This window comes from Lissotriton helveticus, chromosome 1_1, assembly GCF_964261635.1.
Source record: "Lissotriton helveticus chromosome 1_1, aLisHel1.1, whole genome shotgun sequence".
NCBI lineage: Eukaryota > Metazoa > Chordata > Amphibia > Caudata > Salamandridae > Lissotriton > Lissotriton helveticus.
This window is the reverse complement of record NC_136057.1, coordinates 1,377,022,915-1,377,046,927: the sequence shown is the minus strand read 5'-3', so window position 1 is coordinate 1,377,046,927 and position 24,013 is coordinate 1,377,022,915. Positions and strand designations below refer to the sequence as shown.

Genomic DNA, 24,013 nt, shown 5'->3' with positions numbered 1-24,013 from the left:
TCAACCCCGGGGGTTGGTGTTCTTGAGCTGTAGTTTGGCTATGTTGGAGATAACCTCCTCGACCCAGATATCTACTTACAAACCTTCTGCATCTCCAGGAGGCAAACAGACCTTTGGAAAGTGGGATATCTACCAATCTCCTCCCAACTTACCTCCTCAACCACGTAGAGGTCTACATAAAATCCTTCAAAATCGTGGGCTATGTCTTCATCTGCTCTAGCCTCCGCTCCATCAAGATTAGTGACCCGATCAACTCTTTCGCTCTGTGTTTGGCCCTCAACTTTCGGGTTAGAAGGCGCTCATGTTATTTTAGCCAGCATAATTTTTCTGTTTTGTACAGAGTAAAGCGTATTCCACCCTGTCATAGTCTAGGGCTTTAAGTTTTTTCTGCACCAGTGTCAGTTGCTATCACGCTGTGCACGCACCTGAATTTTTGTGGGTGCCCTCCAAAAGCTTTTACTCACTCTTCGAGGGTGAGACGCTTGGCTCTTCTCTCTTTGTTAAGGTCAAGCCAAAATCGATATAAAGAAGACCCTAACTACTGCTTTTAATGTGTCCCACAGTAGGGGTAGAGGGGCATTGTCATTATGTTCAAGATGTTGTCGTATGTTTTCCGTAATCTCTTTGGATAGCATAAGGTGATCATTGGGTCTCTAACCATGGCCACCACTTGAAGGCCAGGAAAGTGTGAGTGTGATGTGTATGGGTGAGGGGTCCAACACTGATTAGACGCCAATCTCAGCAAGTGTTGTGTCTGGTAAAATGTGGGGAGAGGCCACAGTGCTTAATTTGTAAAATATGACGAGCAGGTGCTTAAATCATTCAGCTCAAAACGTATGATTCTGACAATCACGTTTCACAAATGGGTGCAATATCTGATACTTGTAGGTTTCTCTCGTCTTCATTGCTTGGTTTTGCTCGCCAGAAAGTGGCATACACCGAAGGTTAATAAGAGCAGCATTTCCGCCCAATGATAATATGATGTTCTAAAATAAACAAGGGGAAGAGGGAACAATAGGCACACACTGGAATAGTGGAAACATTGGAATGTTGTTGATCTATACCAGTCGTTACTGGTCATCAGCATTCAATAGTCCTAAAAGGAGCTCCCGGCATTCCAGTACGTGGAATTTCATTGTATGAAGAGCAAGCTGGGTCAGGATTGGAAGAAAAAAATTGTATAACCTATACAGAAAATGTTAAATGCCACAGTGTAAAAAAAGGCTTATGGACATTTGAGGCAGCTGAACCGCTGTGCTTGTGGGAATTAGATATAGTCTTTACTAGCTTTACCTTACTAGCTTTACCTTATGCCCCCTTTCAACTTTCAGCATCAATGTACCCGAGCCAGACACAGGCAACACGCACAGACAACACGCACACAACCACCTGTACACACCGCTGTGTGTGTGGGAGGGAAACCTACCAATATTTGTACACGTGCTCCGCCTCCACCTCTTTACATCCCCGCACCGGCGCACCTCTGGCCCTCTCCCTCATACAGACTGAGTCAATCATTTTGGCTTCTGCAGCATAAAACACAGGTATAGCTTTGACAACCAGAGCGCAAGCTTCCCTAACGTAAAGAACAGTTACACAACAAGACTCAGAGAAAGCAGTGACAGCAGTGCAAGATTCCCAAGTTAGAATCACAAGCTGTGGCCTGCCCCCACTGCCATGTGCTGCCATCACTTAGTTATGTGCATTGCTTGTGCTTGCAAACTTTTAAAAGTTATAAATCAATAATGAACATTTCGTACAAGTTTGTACATAAATACTGCAGCTTGCTGCACAGCACTAAACAACACTGCAGTCATCTCTTGACAGATCACAAATGCAAACATGCATGGCTGAAGTCCGGCCAGGGTTTACATTTCTTCAACTCATCAACTGGGCTGGAGGGAATTTGCATTCGAAGAGAGGATGAGGATCACAACGTTGTATACGTAATTGGGGTGGTTTGTCACCCACAGATTCTTCAAGGAAAAGTGGGCAATTAATCTGGCCCTCACCTCTCAAGGACCTCCCCAGTATTCTTTCTCTCTCTTACTTACTTCTATTTTTCTCTCTAAATCTCTCACCCCACCCCAGGACTTTAAGTGGGCCGGGTCTCACCGGTCCTGGGCACTAGCAGTTTTTTAAAGGGGGCCTTGAAACGGGTCTCTAGCGGGCTCTGTTTTGTGTCCTGGCACAGTCTGGCGTTTTTTTCCAGACTGCAGTGACAGCAGGCACATCGATGTGCGTGCTCACACTGCTCACTTCTCACTAGTGGAGAAGTTACAGCATGACATCATGCTAGGTGTGCGTTGTAAGGGAAGTGAAATCCTTTAAAGAGAGTCATTTGCTCTCTGGATTTTCCTTCTCTTTTTAAAACTCAGGAGCAGCAACATTGTCATGGTGTCACCAGGGCTGTAAGTGGAAGCATTTTCAATATTATAGACAAGCCCTAGTTGCTGCTAACACCCATTGACAAAGACAATAGTCCTGACTTGTTGTAGGTATGATGTTACTTGTAGTATCATATATCTGGATGCAATAACAGAAACAGCAAAATACAAGTCGGACGGCACACTGTGCTAAACACAGATGTTTAGCTTACCTGTTTTTAAGCCACACACTTAATTACATTGGCCACAGCCCTTTGAGAGATCCCAGTTTTTTAATCCCACTTAAATTCCTGCCCCACCCCCCTGTATACCTTTAACTCTGATTGTCTTTCTCTGCCTATCCCTCCCTCAACACCTTGTCTTTCTATTTATCTTTCCCATCTCTTCCTCCGTCATCTCGCTCTCGGTATCTGACCTCACCCCTCTTTACCTCTGTCTCTCTCTGCTTCCTACCCTTCCTCCCTACCCTCTTCTAACTTAAGGTTTTCACTTCACCTCACCTCCGACCTCCCTCTTGAAACCATGCTTCTGCGGCTGGTACTCTTTCTTCACTTTATATTATTTCTACCAGGCTGGTAGTAAAAATAAAGTGAAGAAAGTAGATGCATAAATAAACGTAATTAAGCCCCAGGTTTTTCTGTAGTAGACAATTCAGCTCTGCCAGCCTCCACCAAAAATAAAGAAACAAAGAAAGCCAGTGGCACGAAGAGTCCAGTATCCACGGGGCCTCCTGTTTAATAAAATGCTATTATGCTCAGGGGGTACAAAAGGGGGGTGGTGATGGACGGAGCATCTGAACCAATCAAACACTCACACCCAGTCAAAAGATCTGGGTTTGATCCATCACCGTTCTTTAGCCCACTCTGCCACCCCAGTTCAGACATGGCTATTTGCAAATCAGTCAGACCCTGTGCCTCATGGGAACAGTCCAGCCCGAACTGCCAAGCCATGCCTTCCCTGGACCGGAAACAAGCTTCCGAGGACCGGTTTCTGGCATTACAGCCGTCTTCAGCCCGGCTTGCTTGAATCCAGTGGCAAAGTGAGCAAGGGACTCCCGTCTGAGCATACCCTGCCACACTTATGGCGGCCAAAAGCGGTACAAAAGGGGGTGGTGATGGACGGAGCATCTGAACCAATCAAACACTCACACCCAGTCAAAAGATCTGGGTTTGATCCATCACCGTTCTTTACCTCACTCTGCCACTCCAGTTCAGACATGGCTATATGCAAATCAGTCTGACCCTGTGCCTCATGGGAACAGTCCAGCCCGAACTGCCAAGCCATGCCTTCCCTGGACCGGAAACAAGCTTCCGAGGACCGGTTTCTGGCATTACAGCCGTCTTCAGCCCAGCTTTCTTGAATCCAGTGGCAAAGTGAGTAAGGGACTCACGTCTGAGCATACCCTGCCACACTTATGGCGGCCAAAAGCGGTACAAAAGGGGGTGGTGATGGATGGAGCATCTGAACCAATCAAACACTCACACCCAGTCAAAAGATCTGGGTTTGATCCATCACCGTTCTTTATGCTCAGGTGGTGCATGGTATTCATTAGCCCTCCCCGTTCCACCCCCCCCCCCCCCCCCAGCATGCCCCACCACCAGGACAAGGGTTGGAAGCCACTACGTCACGCAATATATAACTAATGAAATTAATGCAGGACATTGCAGGCTGATGGACCTACTCCGGATAAGTACAGAGAGCACTGATGACTTTTGAGTAAGCATGGGCGGATTTTGCGGATTCGCGATCCGCGAATTTGCGGATTTGCGTATTCGCGGATTGCGAAAATACGCGAAATCCGCGAATTCTCGCGGATTAGCGGATTTTTTGGGGGTGTGTGTGTTCGCACGGGTTTCTGCAAGTTCGCGAGGGTTTTGTACTATTTCGCAAATTGCGAACTTACTTGTCGGGTCGCCAGTTTAGCGAACTTGTTGTTTGTACGTGCCCAGTCTGTTTGCTAAGCTTTCTTCATCACTGCCACTCTCTGTCACCACTGGCACTCTCTTTGGTCACCCATGCCACCCTCTGGCTCACCCATGTCACCCTCTGTGTCATCACATCACCCTCTAGTTCACCAGTGTACATTATTGGGGCAAAGCAAAGCACTGCCATCCTCTGTCAACACTGGCACTCTGGTTCACCCATGCCACCCTCTGGCTGGCACACCCATGCCACCCTCAGTGTCATCACAACACCCTCTGATTGACCACTGAGTGAACAAACACCTGCTAAGTGCCTTAAGTTTTGCAAACAACAACACCTGCCCTGCCCCAACTGACATTAATGAAGGCTGGCACCTGCTTGTCTGCTCCCTTTCCTTTTTGTTGCAAATGCAAAGTAAATAATTTTTTTTAACAGGATGCAATGGCATACTTGTAACTATTCTGTGACTGATAGAGCAGGGTCACACAATAGTTGCAAGTAGGCAACCGGATTCTGGAGGGCCCCTTCAGGAAGCACTACAGGTAAATGGTTACAAATGAATAGCTCGAACTTTTGCACCTGCTCGTTCGTTTTGCTTTTGCAAAACTCGTTTTTCGGTAATTTCGCCCTATTCGCGGGGCGCGTCGTAGTGCGAACTCGCCCGTGGAAGCCGCGAACTCGTGCGAGTTACCTCATTTCTGGGCCCCCCTGGGCATAATGGATGACATCAGAGCACAGAATCATGTTAACAAAAATAATTTCAACAAAACAGTTGTATCATCCATGCACCCATAAATAAGCCTGGTGGTTTTCAATTCATAAGCAGCAGAATTGTAATTTTTACAATTTCGCGAGTGCGAGATTGTTGCTGCGCGGGACACGAGCAGTGCGAACACAAGCAAAAACATCCTCAGCTCGCGAACTTGCAGATTTTCCCCCCAAAAAGTCGGAAAAAAAAACACACACAAAAATCACCACAAACAAACAACATCAACTTACTTCTTTGTGAAATCAAAATTCGAATCCAAAATTAATCCAAAAAGCCTCAAATCCAAATATCCAGCAGCAACCACAAAAAGTAATCCTTCCCAGTCAAGAATGATCGAAAAGTGGCCAGGAAATGGAGGAGCTTGCTAAACAGGAACAGGAAGTTGGAGACTGGGGCACTTCCTTCACCCCACCCCTATGGGAGGAGCTTGCTGGACAGGAACAGGAAGTTGGTTCCTTCACTTCCTTTACTAAGTAATTTTTGTACTTTCGCTAGTGCGAGATTGTTCCTGCCTGCGCCGCGGACCGCGAGCAGCGCGAGCAGTGCGAACACAAACAAAAAATCCGCTTCGCGCGGATTTTGCGTATTCTCGCCGCATCCGCGAGAGTTCGCGGATTGCGGATTCCCCGAAAATACGAAAAATCCGCGAGCGTAACGGATTTTACGCCCATGCTTACTTTTGAGAAAGAAAGAGGCAAGTCCAGGAGAATCCCCTTTAATTGAGTGTTTCTATAAAATGTCATACTGGGTGGAGGGAGTTTAGCCAGGTTGTCCGCAAAAAGATAGATTCCTTTCCAACCTCACAGTCTAATACTCTTTCTCTTTCCATAACTAGCTTCTGTTACTCCCCAGTCTTGTGCCTTCTATAGTTTGCCTTCACATTCTCACACTTTACTAACCACCTTTTGCTCCTCATGCAGACACTATGGATGCAGCCGTCAGGAACCAGTGGTAGAGGTCCTGTCCTCTGGTGAAGTGCTATCAGTACAATGGAAGCAGGCGATGTACAGTTACTATGACCCCTTCAGTCTCTCTGCGCAGGCTGTCCCTTTCCAAGGTAAGGAAGATGGAGGCAGAGCCATATACAGTGACATCAAAATCGGCACAGATATTAAGAAGTTACCCACTGCCATGTACAGAGCAGACTTGATCTGTGCAAAAACACCTCACCAGAATTGTTGGCCCATTCCACAGCATGGTGCCCTACTTATGGTCATATCCCATTTACTTCCAACTACTGTCTATGCTTTATTTCACAGCTCCATCTCACTACTTCAGATCACCCTGTGCTGCATACTAATATCGGGAAACAAAAGAAGTGATGGTTTGAAGCTTGAGTAAACCTCTGCCACTGGTAATTACTAGGGCCCCCATCCCAGTCCATCATTATTTTGCCCACCATGCTATCTCAGAAGGAACTAGCTATATGCTAATTAAACTTTGCCCTGCTCCAATAGGAGAAATGCAAACGGAACTGACAGGCCAGTTCCCCTCAAACACGACTAGTTGTGGCCTGTTTGGACCTTGTCAATAGTGTAGCTTGAATCCTGGCAGAGTGAACATGGGACCCAAGTCTGGGGATACCCTTCATGCTCAGGGAATTGTATTGAGAAAACCAAAAAGTGATTGAATTAATCTCAGATATGGTAAATACTCTGGGCTACAATCCAGTCCATTATTTTTTTGCCTACCTTGTCAGCTCAGACAGGAAACTGCGATATGCAAATCAACCTTGATCCTGCTCCAATTATAGCAGTCCATCCCGAACTGCCAGGCCAGGTCTCAGTATAGCCCATTCACACTCTTTCCTCTGTTTCACTTTAAGGCATCAGGCATCTTTAAGTTTAGGGCCAGATGTACGACCATTGAGTTTTGCGAGTCGCAAATCGCGCCGTATTGTGTCTCGCAAACTGAATGTACAATAGTGTCTCAGACACTGTCAGCGAATCCCAACGGGGTCGCAAATTGCATGCCTCATTAATATTCATGAGGCAAGCACAATTTGCGACCCCATTGAGAATGGCTAGCACTCCCAGGGATGGTGGCCTGCTGGGGTCAGCAGACCACCATGTCTGGGACTGCTTTTTCAATGAAAGTTTTTTTTAATGCAGCTCGTTTCCCTTAAAGGAAAACAGAATGCATTAAAAAAAGAAAAATGATGGGTAACCTATGGAAATTAAAAGGGTTTGACAAGTGGGACCTTATCAGAATCTCGCACATCAAAGACCTTCGGGATAAGAATGAAGTTAGATCATTTGCCACCTTGCAACACTTTTGCTACACACAAGCCCAGCATGCATTACGATCCCTCCTGCGGCAGGGTACCATACTTCCCGAGTCTTCCCTACTGGAGGATAGAATACTAGACGGCCACTTTCCTGAAAAATCTCCTATATATACAAAAAGTTGATAAATAACATGGAAAATCCTCTCAAAACACTGTGGGATAGATGGGTGGGGGATGGTATTGAGATGGATGATGAAGAATGGCAGGAGGCAATATCTTCCCCCAGAGTGGTTGCCATTCCACCGCGACTCAGATTGGTGCAGTTAAAAATCCTTCACAGGATATACATTACAGGACCCCGGCTGGTGCAGATGGGAAGAGCTGACGGGGGGAGTGTAGAAGGGGCTGCGGCCAATTAGGAACATTCATGCACATTATATGGGAATGTGACCTCATACGTCCCTATTGGCAGAAGGTACACGACATTCTCAATGAAGTACTGACTTCACAACTTCACCCTGAAGCCCGCAGGTGCCTCCTTAATGTGTGGGAGCCTACAGACTTGAATGTTTCTCTGACGCAATGGGTCACTCTGGGTTTAATGCTTGCAAAAAGGAATATCGCGCAGCTCTGGGGTGCATCCCACCCACCGTGGAGGCCTGGGAAAAAGACCTCGACTGGTGCATGTACAGGGAGAAGACAGTTTATATGGCATGGGGTTGCCCCCAAAAATGGTCTCGTATATGGGGCCTGTGGAACTCCTACTGTGGCGAAATATGCCAACCGCCTTGTAATATTGAATATTGAATATGACGATACCTTTTCCCGGTAGACCTTCCTTATAATGTAAGATTGTCCTTAGCTCTCGCTTATTGCCTCCATGATGTACGTTTTTGGCAATTTCCTCTGTAACAAATTTACGATGCCAATGTATGTTAATAAAAAGATTTATAAAAGAAAGAAAGAAAAATTAAACGTTTTAGTTTCATTTTTTAAGGGTAGGCAGTGGTCCCTGGGACCACTGCCTGCTCTTAAAAATTATTTACTCGCCCATTCACAAAGGGGAAGGTGTCCCCTGGGCACCCCTTCCTATTTGCGAGTGGTTTACCACCTACTTGAAGTAGGTGGCAAACTGTGAGTGTTTTGCAGCCACAAATACTGTCGCAAAAGAATAGTGAATGGCATTCAGTCCTGCTATTAGGAAAGGACGCCCCTTACTAATAGCGAGAGTCACAAACGCTATTTTGCGAGTCAGTGACTTGCATATTGCGTTTGTATGTGCCATGACCCTTTTTTGCGGTCGCAACAACCCAAGCTACTGTTTGTGTGCCCAAAAAAGGGTTGTACATCTGGCCCTTAGAATTGTGCACCATGACATCCTGCAAGAACTCCACACCCTGACTTCTGCAGTAGACCTATTCTAGCTTCCTAACTTTTGTACTGTAACATCATGCAGAAATTTCCAGAGATTTGCATTAATAAAGTTAAGGGAACCTGCTCCGGCTGCTGCAGGCCCCGTTGTCATGCTCAACCTGAGATCTGCATCAGTGGCAGTCATCCATTTTCAGATATTTTTGGAACCCAAAAGCTCCATATTATGTTGGTTAGAAACCACCATTGCCTATACTATAAAACATGGGCAGAATGAGGCTGACTCTGGTGCTTGAAGGGGGTCCTTTAGGAAATCAAGAGAAACTGGCATTACACTCCATAGGGCCCTTGGTGGGAATACTGTGCCCTCCGTATTTTAATACTTGTTTTCCTTTTTCCTCTTAGCATGTGACAAGATGCTGGTGCTGAAACCAGGGCTGGAGCTTCAGGGTAATATCAGCACTCCTTACTACCCAAGCTACTACTCCCCAGCCACAAATTGCAGCTGGCACATAACCGTGAGTCTTTCTCTGCATCATTTGCTGTCATTCACCAAATGTTAGCTTGTTAGAGTGATCTAGGGGTAAAACAGGCCTTACCTGTGCACTCGCAGGTGAAAGTGGGTGTTAGAATATAAGTAGAAGAGGGTCTTCTGCTTCTGAAAGGTTGGAAAACAGCATTTGTGGGGTGATCCTCCTCTAGAACATTGCCAAGCCTTTATCATGGATGGATTAGGATGTGAGTGGGTGATAAGCTCTTTTAAGGTCTGGGATATATCAGTGTGTAGAAAGCTCCTACTGGTAAAATATTGTGGGGCAGATTTATGAGGCACTTGCGCCACGTTTACGCCGCTGTTGCGTCACGCAAGGCGGCGTAAACGTGGCGCATCCCTACGAACGATTTACAACGTGACGCATCTAGGCAGATGCGTCACGTTGTAAAGCCCTGCGCCGCTTGTGGGCGTTCCGGCGCAGGGTGGGCGTTCCGGGGCAGGTGCGCCTCGCAAAAGTGGCTGAGTGAAATCTATAAGATTTCACTCAGTCACTTTCAGGCCAATGCTGCGTCAAAAGCCTACGCCTGCTGGAAGCAGGCGTAGGTCTTGACACAGCATTGTGGAGATGGGGCACCCCCGAGCCTTGCTGGAGCTGCGTCGCGCTTGCGACGCAACTCCAGCAATGCGTCACCTTTACGGCACAGATGCGTCACGCATCTGTGCCGTTTTTGCCCCATGGTGCGCCGCATCATAAATGCGGCGCACCATGGGTGGCGGAGCTGTGGCGCACTGTGGCGCATGTTAACTGGCGCATCCCTGGGGATGCGCCAGTTAACATAAATCTGCCCCTGTATCTGTCTGTGTGGAACTCCTAATATCTGGAATATATCTTCAGTGTGTGGAGAGGTCACTCTTTCTAGTATTTGGAACATAACTATAGCGAGTGGAGAGTTTCCTCTAGTGGCTACAATTTAGCATTAATTGTGATGCGTTTTCTCTAGTGGTGGAATGTGATATTATCTGTGTTGAGCTCCACTCCTGGTCTGAAGTATGTGGTCAGACTGATTAATAGACATAAGACACTTGTATACCATTGACAGTTTGAAGTGTTCACTTGGTGCTGGCGACCCATTGGTGCAGCCAAGAGTAGGTGTGCCTTGAGCTATTGTCTAAAGTTTGAAATGTCTGGAGTAGGTTGCATGTCTGAAGATAGCATTTTAATTTGTCAATTTAACTTTTTCCTTTTTAGCTTGACTCTATACATCTTTTTCAACTTGCTGTTATCTTGGGGTTGTAATCAGTGCTACGGTCTTTGGGTTCCCATAACCTCTCACTCACCAACAAAAGCCTCTTTTTTCCTCATCTCCACCTGGGCTCTGAAGATGGTCATGGGACAGTAGCAAGTTGGCGCTTTAGTGATGGGTACATGTATCAGCCTGCCTAACGCTGTTTAATGTGGCCAACTACCTATGATGCATATCATAGGTGGAGAAGTGGAGAAGTGTGGCTCACTGGTTAGAGGAGGCAGACCCTGAAGCAGAGGTCAGATCCGGGACCAGGGTTCAATTCCCGACGCGGCAGGGTCTTGAGCCCAATTATCCACGGACTCGATAATTCTCGTTTCGGTGCCTACTCGAATCATGGGTTCACACTCTGCAGCTCTGGGCATTAGCCTGCTTAATCTCCACTACGGCCCCCCCCCCCCATGCCTGGCTTTCACCTTGGGGATGCCCAGTACGGGTATCTCACAGGGAAAAAGCCAGGACGGGTTCCCAAGGCAAGCGCCGAGATGCCTACGGGTAATCGAGCGCTATATAAGAACGCATAATAATAAAAATAATATATCCCATCTGTGCCCGTCCGGCCTCTGCAAGTCCAGGGTCCACAGATCGTAGATGCTTCTTCAGCCTTTTAAGAACCCACTAACTGATTGATGTTAAATTATGTTATTTGCCTCAAGCACTCAAATATCTATTCCCGGCATAAACAAATGCATTTTCATCATCCTCAGTCGCTATATATTTCAGGCAGTGCTGCCCATTCTTCTAATGCATGTATTGAATATGATATATTTCTGAAACGTTTTTAAGCAGAGCACAGTCAAAGTTTCTAAGTCCATCAAGATGGGATTCATTCATTCTTGTCCATTACTCAAAATACACAGATTGCACTTTCATGGGCATATTAGCAAGAACCTCGTTAAAATTATCGCCCTTTTAGCGCCAGGAAACTGCCGCTAAAACGGCGATAATGGGCTTGCTAATATGCTATAGAATTCCAATAGAAGCCCCGGTTAGATGTGCAGGACATCTAACCGGGGCTTCTATTGGAATTCTATAACGCAGATTAGCAAGCCCATTATCGCCGTTTTAGCGGCAGTTTCCTGCCGCTAAAACGGCGATTATTTTAACGAGGTTCTTGCTAATATGCCCCTGTCTTTTAACACATTGTAAATTTGATGTCGTTAGCAGAATCCTTGCTGAAGAGAGTGGCGACAATCTTTACTTGAAAATTTGCTGTAAAGGGCTGTGCTGTTGTTGTGTTTGTTGATTTTTATCACAATTATTGCTTGGGTGAATCACTTCTAAAGAGAGCACCAAGCCCGTTTATTTTGCACTGATATGCACTTCACTGCTATGTGTCTTGAAATTGTTTTTCATAAACTCCTTTGAATACATTTTATTTGCCATTTGGTTCTTTTCATCCAAAGTATTGTTACTAGGAACAAGTGTGGTTTTGTTCTAGTTATTTCCCCAGGTCCCCAGTGATCCTTGGATCTCTTGTTGAAATATTACTATCTTTCAGAGGATCATAAGGGAGAGATCTCCGAGCCTAGGAGACGTGATCTAGTGTTCTCAGGCCATAAACAAAACGCGATGCAGTATTTTGCACTTCCTGTAGCCTTTTACATTATAATGATTGCCCTGCACAAACAGGGAATTGGGATACGCAGGCGCATATTAGTGGCTGCCTGAATGCACAGGCATTGTGGTCAAAGAAAGCTTTGAAGCGTTTCCTCAAAGGGGCCATCCACTGAAGAGAAACACACACAGTTCTCTCCACCCTGTTCCGCATCACTAACATTCACCAACAGTAAGTTTTCTACAGTGTTTGTTTGATTACCTCTGCTTGGGTTTTGAGAACCAGCAATGGTAAAGCTAATAGAACACCACGTCAACAGACCTGTTGACTTTGCCAATGATTTCTGCTGATGTCGTTTAGCAACAAGAGGGAAAAAACATTTTTGCTGAAGCTGTGCACCCTTAGCAAAAAAAGAAAAGGAAAAGAAGCTTGCTGCGTGTGTTTCAGTGGTTAATTTGTAAAAAAATAAGTGCCGGGGCTCTCGTCAGGGGGCAGCTTGCACCAGCCCATTTCTCCTGTTAGCGTCGCCTAAAACAGAACCAACTACTAACCATGAAACCCTACAATTGGGCAGCTGATGTGGCATAATGGCAAGAGCTGACGATTATGGAGATGGGGAACCAGGTTCGACTCTCGGCATGGCTCAACATCCAGTGATTCTAGGCAAACCACTTAATCTTCCTGTGTCATGTGTCCGTAGCTGGTGCTATAAGCACTGAAGTTGATTAAGTGCCAGTGCTGAGCACCGGAAACCACCGGCTCAAATTAAGCACTGGGATGTTTGCATGCGTCATTAAGCTACGTTATGCCAGCGTCATGACATATACATGTGCATGCGTCAGAACCCATGTGTTTGCATGTAGCATGATGTCATCAACATTTCAACATTTTTCTTTTTTCTACTCACCCTTCCAAAATAGCGGATGCCAATCTTGGAGCGGTAAAAAAGTTAAATGCATGCAAAAGTGCATTCTTTAAAAGGACTGGCCTGGCAGCAAACTGCAGCTGTTGAAAATAATAATAATAAATTACCCTGTGATCCTCATCTACACTTCTCAGGACATTGTCCCAGAACACCAAAAGAGTAGTCTCCATACCAGGAAAGCGCTTTAGGCTTCGCAAGAGGAATGGAAAGCGCAATATAGATTACAGTACAATCTCAACAACAGAAGACATACATAACATTAACCTGGATTAATGTGGAGATAAACAGAAAATAAGTGTGAGATGACCTCCCACTAACGGCTGGGTTCATGATTATATCAGTGAGTGATTTACTTCTTTTATTCTATGTCTGGAACATATCAGTGTGAGTTGCGCCTGTGGTTGATTGATGTTAGGAATGTACACATATGTAAACAGTACCCTCTGGTAGTTTGTGTGTGGAATTTGATATGATTTTATGATATTCTTCTTGGACATACCTCATGCCCCATTCCTTCTGTTACCTACCAAACACTGGCACATTGCATTTTGGTTCTTGCTCGCTTTGTACACTTCAGCTCCCATAATGATATAATGGGTTCCAATGGCAACTACCAAGTATCTCTTGCCTTGTTATACTGCAATTTTCCTTGCCAGGGTACTTATACCATCACCCCATCCTAGCAAGCACCCCTTACCCACCCAATCCCCAAGGACCGATTCTCAGGTCAGATCTCATAGTTCCCTGTGTTTATTGTTCCCAGCATCAGCTGTCTACCAAAGTGAGATGGAACATACCGACGGTGATGGAAGGAATATTTGCAATGTGTCTAATCACTGTCAGTCGCTCAGGGTTGCTTGTGATCCGGCTCAGGGAGGAAGTGGCCATGCAGTTCGGGCTGGAATGTTCCCATTTTGCATGTGACTGGATCCAAACTGAGGTGGCATGGTGAGCAAAAGAATGATGGGTTGGGATGCTACCCCGAGCGATTGCCACTGGTTAGACAAATTGCATGCATTCCTCCCATTTCCTTTTGTGTGTTTCATGTACCAAAGTGATACAACACCATTGACCCCAATTATCGCACAGGGCCTTCCCGCTTAGGCTTGGGTGGAGGTGCAACTGACCCCTATTACCGTGTTCTTTTTGGAGTCCATCAGGCCTGATCTACCAGCAAAATGTCTTTGTAGTTCTCAGGCCTGTGGCTTTTGCTCTAGTCCTGGAGTATCCATACATAGAATAGAGGTAGTACAGTGACACATACCCACATAAGAAGGCACACATCATATATTCTTAGGCTACTGCACTCCTCTCAAAGCGAGTTAGTACAAAATCTCCAACACCTTCCGACAGTTCCCCGTCTACGTTCTGCCGAGAGTCCAGTGAGTTAATACTCGCTTAAGTGGTTAATTGGAGCTTATCAGTGGGAGATGGGCTCTCCCTAGTAGTACTTGCCTGGAGTTTGATATCAGTGTCTAGTCCTCTCCTTTTAACTTATGTATTTATTTAGTTTTTTAGTTAATGAGTTGCTTAGTTATATTGTTTCTGCACCTATGGGGTATTAGGACCTTTTTCAGACAGATCAATGCACTTCTAGATGAACGAAAAAATGCGTTTTACAAACAGAGGCAATTTAAAGATACTGTGGCAACAGGAAAACATCATGGAACAACAATTAAGTAGTATGGGCCTCATTTATGAGGCTTTGCGTCACTTTTACGCCGCCGGTGCGTCACTTTTTGTGACGCACCAGTGGCGTAAAAAATGCGCCTTGTTGCGCCATATTTACAAAGTGACGCATCTAGGTAGATGCGTCACTTCGTAAACCCCTGCGCCACATTATACCTGTGCCAGGTTTAATGTATGCAAGGGGGGGGGGCGTAATGACGCAAGGAAGGGTCGTAGAAGTGACGCAGTGAAATCTATGTGATTTCACTGCGTCACTTTTAGGACGCCGTTGCGTCAAAATCTTGCGCCTGCCTCACAGCAGGCGTAAGACTGACGCAGACCCTTTCACATGGGGCTTGCCCCATGTGAAAGAACCCATTGCTGGAGTTGCGTCACTTTTGTGACACACTCCAGCAATGCGTCACTTTTGCACTTACAGATACGTCAGAAATAGTGACGTATCTGTAACTCCTTGCGACATGATGCGTCATACATTAAATATGACGCATCAGGAATGTCGCAAGGAGTGCGCACTGAGAAGTGACGCATCGCTGCTTTCACGCAGCGATGCGTCATTTCTCATAAATGAGGCCCTATATTCTTATGGTGTAGCATTGAAAGCTGCCTGGAGGGTGGTGAATTTGCTTGGAGTCAGCCTTTGGTCGGTTTACAGAATTTGCCCCTTTTTTGTGAAGGGTTCTCTCTAGAGAGGTTTGTGGTGCAATCAGTAGTATGTGGAAAAAGGTTCCTCCAGGAGACAAAATATTTTATCCACTGTTCAATTTTATTAATGTTGTTATGCACATGTGCTACAGATTTCAAAATGCCGAATTTTCCAGAAATAGCACGCACAGAACTAGGACTGTGTACGTCTTGAATGATTAAAGAACTTTATAAAGTCAGTCATTTGTTCCAAACAAGAGTAAATATCTGTTTTATATTCCCTTTCTTTCTGAACTGGTCCCAGTGTTGCCTGAGGTTCTGTATGTGCTAGGGCGAGCTAGGCATCCCCCATTTTAGAGCGCATCATTCACGGGTTTCCAACCTAACAATTTCCTTCTTTCTTGGTAACTTAGACGTTAGTCTCGCTGTGTGGAGAGGAGGCATTTAATATGTCTTGCAGCCAATTTGTAAATGAAAATATAGACATATAGTCCCTTTCCACTCCTATCAGATCCTGTGCAGTTTCCCAGGGACTTATGTTACTGATAGAAAGAGACTTTTTAGAGAGACGGAGAGTTTTTTGTAGAAAAAAGGCTGTTGAAGTGTTGATTAAAAAATCTCTGGGCCTCATTTATGAGAAATGAGGCATCGCTGCGTCACTTCTCAGTGCGCACTCCATGCGACATTCCTGATGCGTCATATTTAATGTATGACGCATCATGTCGCAAGGAGTTACAGATACGTCAGTATTACTGATGTATCTGTAAGCGCAAAAGTGACGCTTGCTGGAGTGTGTCACAAAAGTGACGCAACTCCAGCAATGCGTCCTTTCACATGGGGCAAGCCCCATGTGAAAGGGTCTGCGTCAGTCTTACGACTGCTGTGAGGCAGGCGCAAGATTTTGACGCAACGGCGTCCTAAAAGTGATGCAGTGAAATCACATAGATTTCACTGCGTCACTTCTACGACCCTTCCTTGCGTCAATACGCCCCCCTTGCATACATTATACCTGGCGCAGGTATAATGTGGCGCAGGGCTTTCCGAAGTAACGCATCTACCTAGATGCGTCACTTTGTAAATATGGCGCAACAAGGCACATTTTTTACGCCACTGGTGCGTCACAAAAAGTGACGCACCGGCGGCGTAAAAGTGACGCAAAGCCTCATAAATGAGACCCTCTATATTTAAGACAACCTAAATTATAACCCTTCACTTTTTCTTAAAAGTGTTACTATGGCATAATTTACTGGGCGCAAAGAAAAATAAAAACAAAGTACACACAATGGGGTTACAAATGGCGCCAGATGGACTCTAACTGTGTCTGAGGTCTTGTACATATAAGAAGCTTCGGGAGAAGTTTAAAAGGGCCTGTCAATTGTTTTTTGTTCAATTATGACTTAAAAAAATTAAGAATTGTGGTCTTTTATGTTTTAGCCTACACACATCATATCATTAATGTTCTTAATTGTAAATAAAATAATTTTTTTCCAGGTAACGTATTTTATAAAATTGTACACTGCCTACGATTTGGAAGGAATTATCGAATGGATAGCTATGACCAAACATTTGAAACATTTTGTAGCCCAAAACTTTCAGGGGCATAGTCTCCAGGAGCTTTCGCCGAGTTAACGGCACATTATCGCAGCCAAAGTCGCGATAAATGTATCGCTCCATTCACGAGCTGGTGCTAACAGCCCATGGCACCAGTTTACCTGCGATAGCTACTGCAAAAAACATTGCCACAGATGACCCCGCAACTATCGCTAATGAGAGTATGCGTTCCCGATCCAAAAGCTGCGACAACACCACTCCCAAAAATTCCCAACGACCAGCCCGATCGGTGATAAGATCCCAAAACATGCAATAAGGCGCGTTACCAGCAGGAAGCTAACACCTGCTCTGACCTGCTGTAAAGTCGGACCACAGCCTACACCACAAAAGCGATGCCGGCCCAGAGTCACACCTGAAGAACAAAAGATGCCATGGAGCCACTGAACATGCGGCCCGGACACCCAAGAGGGCCACAACACCCACAGCCACCACCCCCAGGACCACCCCCCACCTCCCGGACCCCCACCGCCCGACCAACACCGAGGCAGCGCAGACAAAGTCAGCGATCCTCCAAAAATGCACAGACCTCACAGACCCAACACCAGAGAATTTCAAAGCCCACCAGAAGCCCAAAAGATCAACCATCCTCCGCATATTGACCACCATTGCACACAGGCTGACGGTACCAACACAGCGGACAACCAACATCCCACCGCAGACAAAGCTGCTGGCCGTGATGCACCTGTTGGCCACTAGTACCCTCCAACCAACATCCGCACGAGTGGGAGGAGTCACACTGCCAGCCCAATCCAAGTCCCTCACAACGGTCATGGATGACACCATCAGCTTGGTACCCCACTATCAATATTTTCCCCACACTGCGCAGGGACAGCTGGAGACCAAGCTAGGCATCTACGCCACAGCTGTCTTCCCGCAAATGTCAGGGGCAATTGACTGCACACATGTCCTACTTGGGCCCCCTGGCAACACTGCACACAATAAGCGCACAATCGCTTCCCTATGTATATAGAGATAACTCTAATCACTAGTATATGCAGTAGACCTTTGTACTTTCTACCATTCCTATGTGACTCATAGAGTATATGCAGTAGACCTTTGTACTCTCTACCTTTCCTATGTGACTCTTGAGTATATCCACTCGTATCTCTTCCTTGAGTGACTTTACTATTTGTACATTTGCAATTTTTCTTTCTGTTTGTATCTCTTCCTTGTGTGACTTTACATCTTGTACATTTGCAATTGTTTTCTGTTTGTATCTGATATGTAATGCATGTAATCCTTAGTCCTTATGTTCTGCAACTGGTTCTCATGTAAAGCGCTCTGACACCTTCGGGTAAAGTTTGCGCTATATAAAATCGCATTAAATAAAAAAAATAAAACAAACGGAAAGCGCACGTATTCCACCAATATCCAGGCAATTTTGGACCTCCTAGGAATCCCTGCCAACATCGCCGCCCAATCCCCAGGCAGTGTGCATGAGCCCTACCCCTTCCGACAGTACATCATCAACCTGCGCTACGAGGATGGCACCCACGGAAATGCACTGCTCGTTGGCCAATACCAAATGAACACACCACACCTCTCCTCAACTCCACAATCATGCAACTCACAACACAAGAAATGCTCACGTCACAAGCTCATATACAACATGCACACCCACCAGACACGACAGAACAACTTACTGTGGGAACCTGGGCGAGCCATGTACATTAGCCATCAACGGCATGGCACCTTAGCCACACAACAGCAGGATGTGAGAAGAGGTGGGGACCAGGCATGTGCGAAGGAGGCAAGTTATCCATGAATGAGAATGTACACAATGCAAAGTGTGGCGTGGATGTGCTGGACAGACTGCAGTATGCAGACCACACACATATCCATATCGACATACCTCGCTGGTGTATGGAGTGTAGTGGACAGTGGATGCAACCATGTGACCCCTGCCAGTGGGGAGGAACGCGGAAATGTAGCTTGTTACGTCCCCCGTCCCCCCTGAAAGCGTGAGCGGAGTGGGTTGGTCTGGTGTACGCCAAGCTAGCGTAGGGGTGTTAATAAAAGGCACATAGCTCTGGGCGTGGTTCTCTTCTGGAATGCCCAACGCCTCTGCCAGGGCTGCGCCCCTCAGCCCGCCACGAGGCCGACGCGGTCACCATTAGCGGGGTTGACTGCGGTCCTGTGCACCTGCTGCACCCTGGGACATTGGTCCCCGAGCCAGTCGAACCCGCACCTGCTCACACAGACATCAATGCCCACCTACCGACACAGGCGTGTCTCGAAGAAGGCCCACCACGTGCCAGTGCAAGCTCCAGGCCCGTGGCCCGCGACCCTGCCAACCTGCTACGACCATCACATCCTCTGCAAGCAAGGCCCACAGTAGTCCTTTCTCGTTGACGTACTGTACCGGCACACACAGCAGACAAGTAGGTCACCCATTTGGAACTGAGTCTGTATTACACTATGGTTGAGGACGATTTGTATGGCTGAGCTGAAGTCACTATACTCCTTTGGATTTGGTGACACCAAGTGTGTATATATAGCATCACAACCACACGTTTCTGTGGCCCCTTGCTGGAAACGCCTACCGCCTACCCTGCAGTTGAGTTGGTCGCACAATTGGAACTGAGCATCAATTTTTCAATGGCAGAGTACATAAGGCATGCAAGGAGAGGTCTAAAAAGATGACGCGTTGCAGTCAGGAGCAAAAAAGGATCATCGTTACGGAGGTGATCGAACACTACTGACAACTGCCCTGATGTCACTAACTCTGTGCATCGCGAGCCAACGACACGAGGCGGTGGGCCACTGCTGAACGCTGCCTCCGGCCTACACTGCGGTCCAGTAGGTCACAGAGTCTTGATTTAGCAATGGCGGAGTTCATATCAGTGTACCGGCATAATCGCAGACTGCATCCCCTCTCAGCCCCGGTGCTACTAAGTCTGTTCCCCGACATTCATGGACACTCACTGGTCGTACATTGGTGGCGTCTGAGTCGATGGACTAGGGGGTAGCCTGCTTTATGCCACCAGTGCATCAATTGATGCCGCGGTTGCACTAAAGACATACGAGAATGCCATGTAGGCTCCATATTTTTTGGCCCAGTTCTACATTCTTTATGTCTTTCTGGAAAAAAGATCCAAAGTGGTATTTTCTGTCAGAAAAGTTAAATAGGACCATGACTCTGAAATGCAAGAAGCTTTCTCGTTTTGAATCAGGCCATAGTTTCTGTTCCTAGCCCGGTACTGCTGTCCCTCGCATGGCATTCCAAGACAAGGAAAGCCACTAACAGTCACTAGGCGCGCAACTAGACCTGAACTTCGGAGTAGGCTGGGGTAAGATTCCTAGTCAGGACAGGCTGGAGCGCTAGTGGCAGCCATTCAGATAGTCTCAAGGGCTTATTTAGGAGCCCCTGCGACACTTTTGCTCCGCAGGTGCATTACTTTTTGTGACGTATGGACGGCGTAAAAACTTTGCCCTGTTGCGCCCTATTTTTAAATGGACGCATCTAGGCAGATGTGTCACTTTGTAAACCCCTGCACTACATTATTCCTGCGTCAGGTACAATGTATGCAGGGTAGGCGTTTCCTCGCAGCTAAGCCTGGTACAAGTGGCTCATTGAAATCTGTAAGATTTCAGGGCACCACTTCTAGTACCCTATTGCGTCAAATCCTTACACCTGTCTCATAGGAGGCGTAAGGATGACTCAGTGCTATAATCATAGCCCTCCCCCTGCATTGCTGGAGTTGCGTCATGCTTCCGACACAACTCCAGCAATGCGTCAGTTTTGCGCTGACAGATACGTCAGTAATACTGACTCATCTGTCATTCGTTGCGACATGATGTGTCATACAGTAGATATGATGCATCCAACGTGTCACAAGGAGGGCGCACTGAGAAGGGCTGCATCACTGCTACTCTCCAACAATGCACCTCATCAATCCATAGTCGCTCTCTGATGTACATTTAATTTTTTATAGTGCTACTCATAGTTCACTCACACTCAGTTCTGTTATCTGCATGGTACACGTTCTTTGCAGCAGGCACATTGTCCTCCGTGCTGCTTTACGAGGAGCCAAACTTCAACTGGACAAAATTCCGAACTCTTACCAGTAGGAACTTTAATCACCAGACATTTTTATTGTTGCCTGATGCATAAGGAAGTTCATGTGCTTTAAACCAAAAATTATTTTTAACCACAGGGCCCGCCACCAATGTCAATGCCAGGTGCGGCTGCACTGATCACACCTCCCTGAAGCCAGTCCTGGTCCCAGCGATGGGGCAGGACAAGCATTTCCAGAAATAGGCTCAGAGCAAACCTCATAGCCATATATCTTTGTAAGTGGTGGGGTGGAATACCTCCCTAAATTCGAGCAAGCAAAACAAGTTAACAGATTTATTATAGATGATTTAACGGAGAGTAGACTTCATCCCTTAAATTTTTTTTTTAACTGTTGGGATCAAATTTGCTATACCAGCGCAGACCTTTATAGGGCATTCATGAAATATTCCAGTACTTTCATGGTGCACAAGGGAAGCCTGGCCTTTCCTAGAAGTAGATCTTGTTTTTTTCAAATGGCTTGAGTCAGAAATCACTTACACTATACCAAGGTCATATTTCTTTCATGGGAGAGCCCTTTATGCCAAGAAGTACATTCAATATGAGAGTGGCAGAAGTTTACTGCTGATACTTCAGCCACAGTCTTGAGTACCTCTAAAATTCCCTCCGGTGTGCAAGGGTCTGAATTTTGCCATTCACACCCCCTATAAAATGAGTACAGCAAATCCTGTGACAATTGTTACCTCAAATATCAGTTCCAACATTTTGCTATGGATCCACCCCTTATGCTAAGAATTAAGTGCATCATGTTAGGGCCTTCGGCCAGCTGTGGTAGTGCACGTTCTGTGTCCTTGCCACTGGGTATGACTGGGCTAGCGGCTTTCTCAGTTACACATTTCAAGTCCCCACAGTCAATAATGGTGTCTTAATAGAAGTATGTCAGGGCCTGCAGTTTGCCCTAGGTAACACCTCCCATCCCTAGGCTATTAGTGCTTCTGTCCTTAAGGCAAGAATAACCTCCAGTATGCCAGACCAGCTGCACACTTGCATGCATAGCACAAATACACTCACACACACACATTCTCTCAAACACACATTCTCACTATATCTCTTGCACTCTTGCATAAATTTGTACTGTGTCGCACTCACACACAGACACACTGCCACTCACACTTCCATTAGTCAATCTGCGTTTATTGTATTACAAAAGTTTGCTTTGCTGCTTTGCCTTTTAGTTAAGCTTAATAAAAACATATTTTCTATACACTTTTCCAAAATAATAATATATTGCCTTGTCAATGTTTGTTACAAGTATGATGTGAATGAAAAGTACACTTCCTTAAAATAGCTGTATGTGGCCCATATTTGGTTTCATGTGTGGATCAAGCAGCTACTGTATTGGAAATGAACAAATCCACCTGTAAACATATAATATCACAGCATCCAAGCGATCTTATGAAATGCTTGACCTCTTTGGCAACCATGGATTTTATCCAGTAACACTTTTGGTTTTTGAGGCCCAACTTACAATGTAAAAAAACAACATGTCTCAGAATGAAGCATTGTGGTGAATGAAAGGCCAGGAATGGCTGAAGGTGTCACACGATCCTCAATACAGCACCATACCCCAAAGACCTTTTAGCCCTATGGGCGTCACTAAGGCCTAAATGGTGCAAGAGCTATCTCCATTGTGACATTGCAGTCCTGTGGCAGGTGGGCCGCAGGGCTCCACTAGCAGAAACCCTCTAATTTGAAACCCTTAATAAAGATTGAAACATTTTTTACTTTCACTTTGACCATTGTCACTATTATTAGCACAACTTATCTTGATTGCCCATGTTGGTTAAGGCTGGAGTTAGACCAGTAAATATGCACAGCCTTTGAAACAGTGGCAGGTCATGGTCGTGAAGTAAGAGCTACCACATCCTATGGCAGAATATTTTCTGGGTTCTGGGTTCTATTTTCTGATCACTTCATGAGTTTCGCGAAGGTAGTCCTCCGGTACTAACTACTCATTCCGAGTTCTCTATTGCTACCAGACGAATCTATGACATAATATCGACAGACAGAAAATCCACATACAAAAATATCGACACAAATATCGGCATCAAAAATATCGGAGTTATATCTTCATAATGGTAAGTACAAAAATATCGAAAATATAATATCGTAGTACAAAAATATCGGAATCAAAAATATCGTTTTTTTAAAATGTATTAATAATAATGTAAAAATAATTTCAAAATACATATAATTTTACAAATATGAAATAAAAGCATTAAAACATATTTTATAAAATATAACTAATACATATAAATTTAAAATGAATTAATAACTCTACATATAATTTAATATATATACTTACTCCACATATTGCAACTGTAGGAAAAGCGCTGGATAGCGTAGGGGTAAAAATTACTATTCCCACTCCAGAGGGTACAACAGTAGGGAAAGCGTTGGATAGCGTAGGGGTTTAAATTACTATTCCCACTCCAGAGGGTGCAACAGTAGGGAAAGTGTTGGATAGCGTAGGGGTAAAAATTACTATTCCCACTCCAAAGGGTGCAACAGTAGGGAAAGCGTTGGATAGCGTAGGGGTAAAAATTACTATTCCCACTCCAAAGGGTGCAACAGTAGGGAAAGCGTTGGATAGCGTAGGGGTAAAAATTTCTATTTCCACTCCAGAGAGTGCAACAGTAGGGAAAGCGTTGGATAGCGTAGGGGTAAAAATTACTATTCCCACTCCAAAGGGTGTAACAGTAGGGAAAGCGTTGGATAGCATAGGGGTAAAAATTACTATTCCCACTCCAAAGGGTGCAACAGTAGGGAAAGCTTTGGATAGCGTAGGGGTAAAAATTACTATTCCCACTCCAGAGGGTGCAACAGTAGGGAAAGGGGTGGATAGCGTAGGGGTAAAAATTACTATTCCCACTCCAGAGGGTGCAACAGAAGGGAAAGCGTTGGATAGCGTAGGGGTAAAAATTACTATTCCCACTCCAAAGGGTGCAACAGTAGGGAAAGCGTTGGATAGCGTAGGGGTAAAAATTACTATTCCCACTCCAGAGGGTGCAACAGTAGGGAAAGCGTTGGATTGCCTAG

At 45.6% G+C, this 24,013-nt stretch overlaps 1 protein-coding gene across 1 annotated transcript in view; it reads left to right on the top strand.

The window, feature by feature from the left end:
- TMPRSS6 (transmembrane serine protease 6) overlaps window positions 1-24,013 on the top strand; it is a 257,626-nt gene that overhangs the window by 138,135 nt on the left and 95,478 nt on the right. Inside the window, exons 8-9 of the mRNA XM_078650238.1 lie at window positions 6,000-6,136; window positions 9,083-9,195. Of these exons, the coding sequence (XP_078506364.1) occupies window positions 6,000-6,136; window positions 9,083-9,195 (250 nt within the window). The remainder of the gene's footprint in view (window positions 1-5,999; window positions 6,137-9,082; window positions 9,196-24,013) is intronic.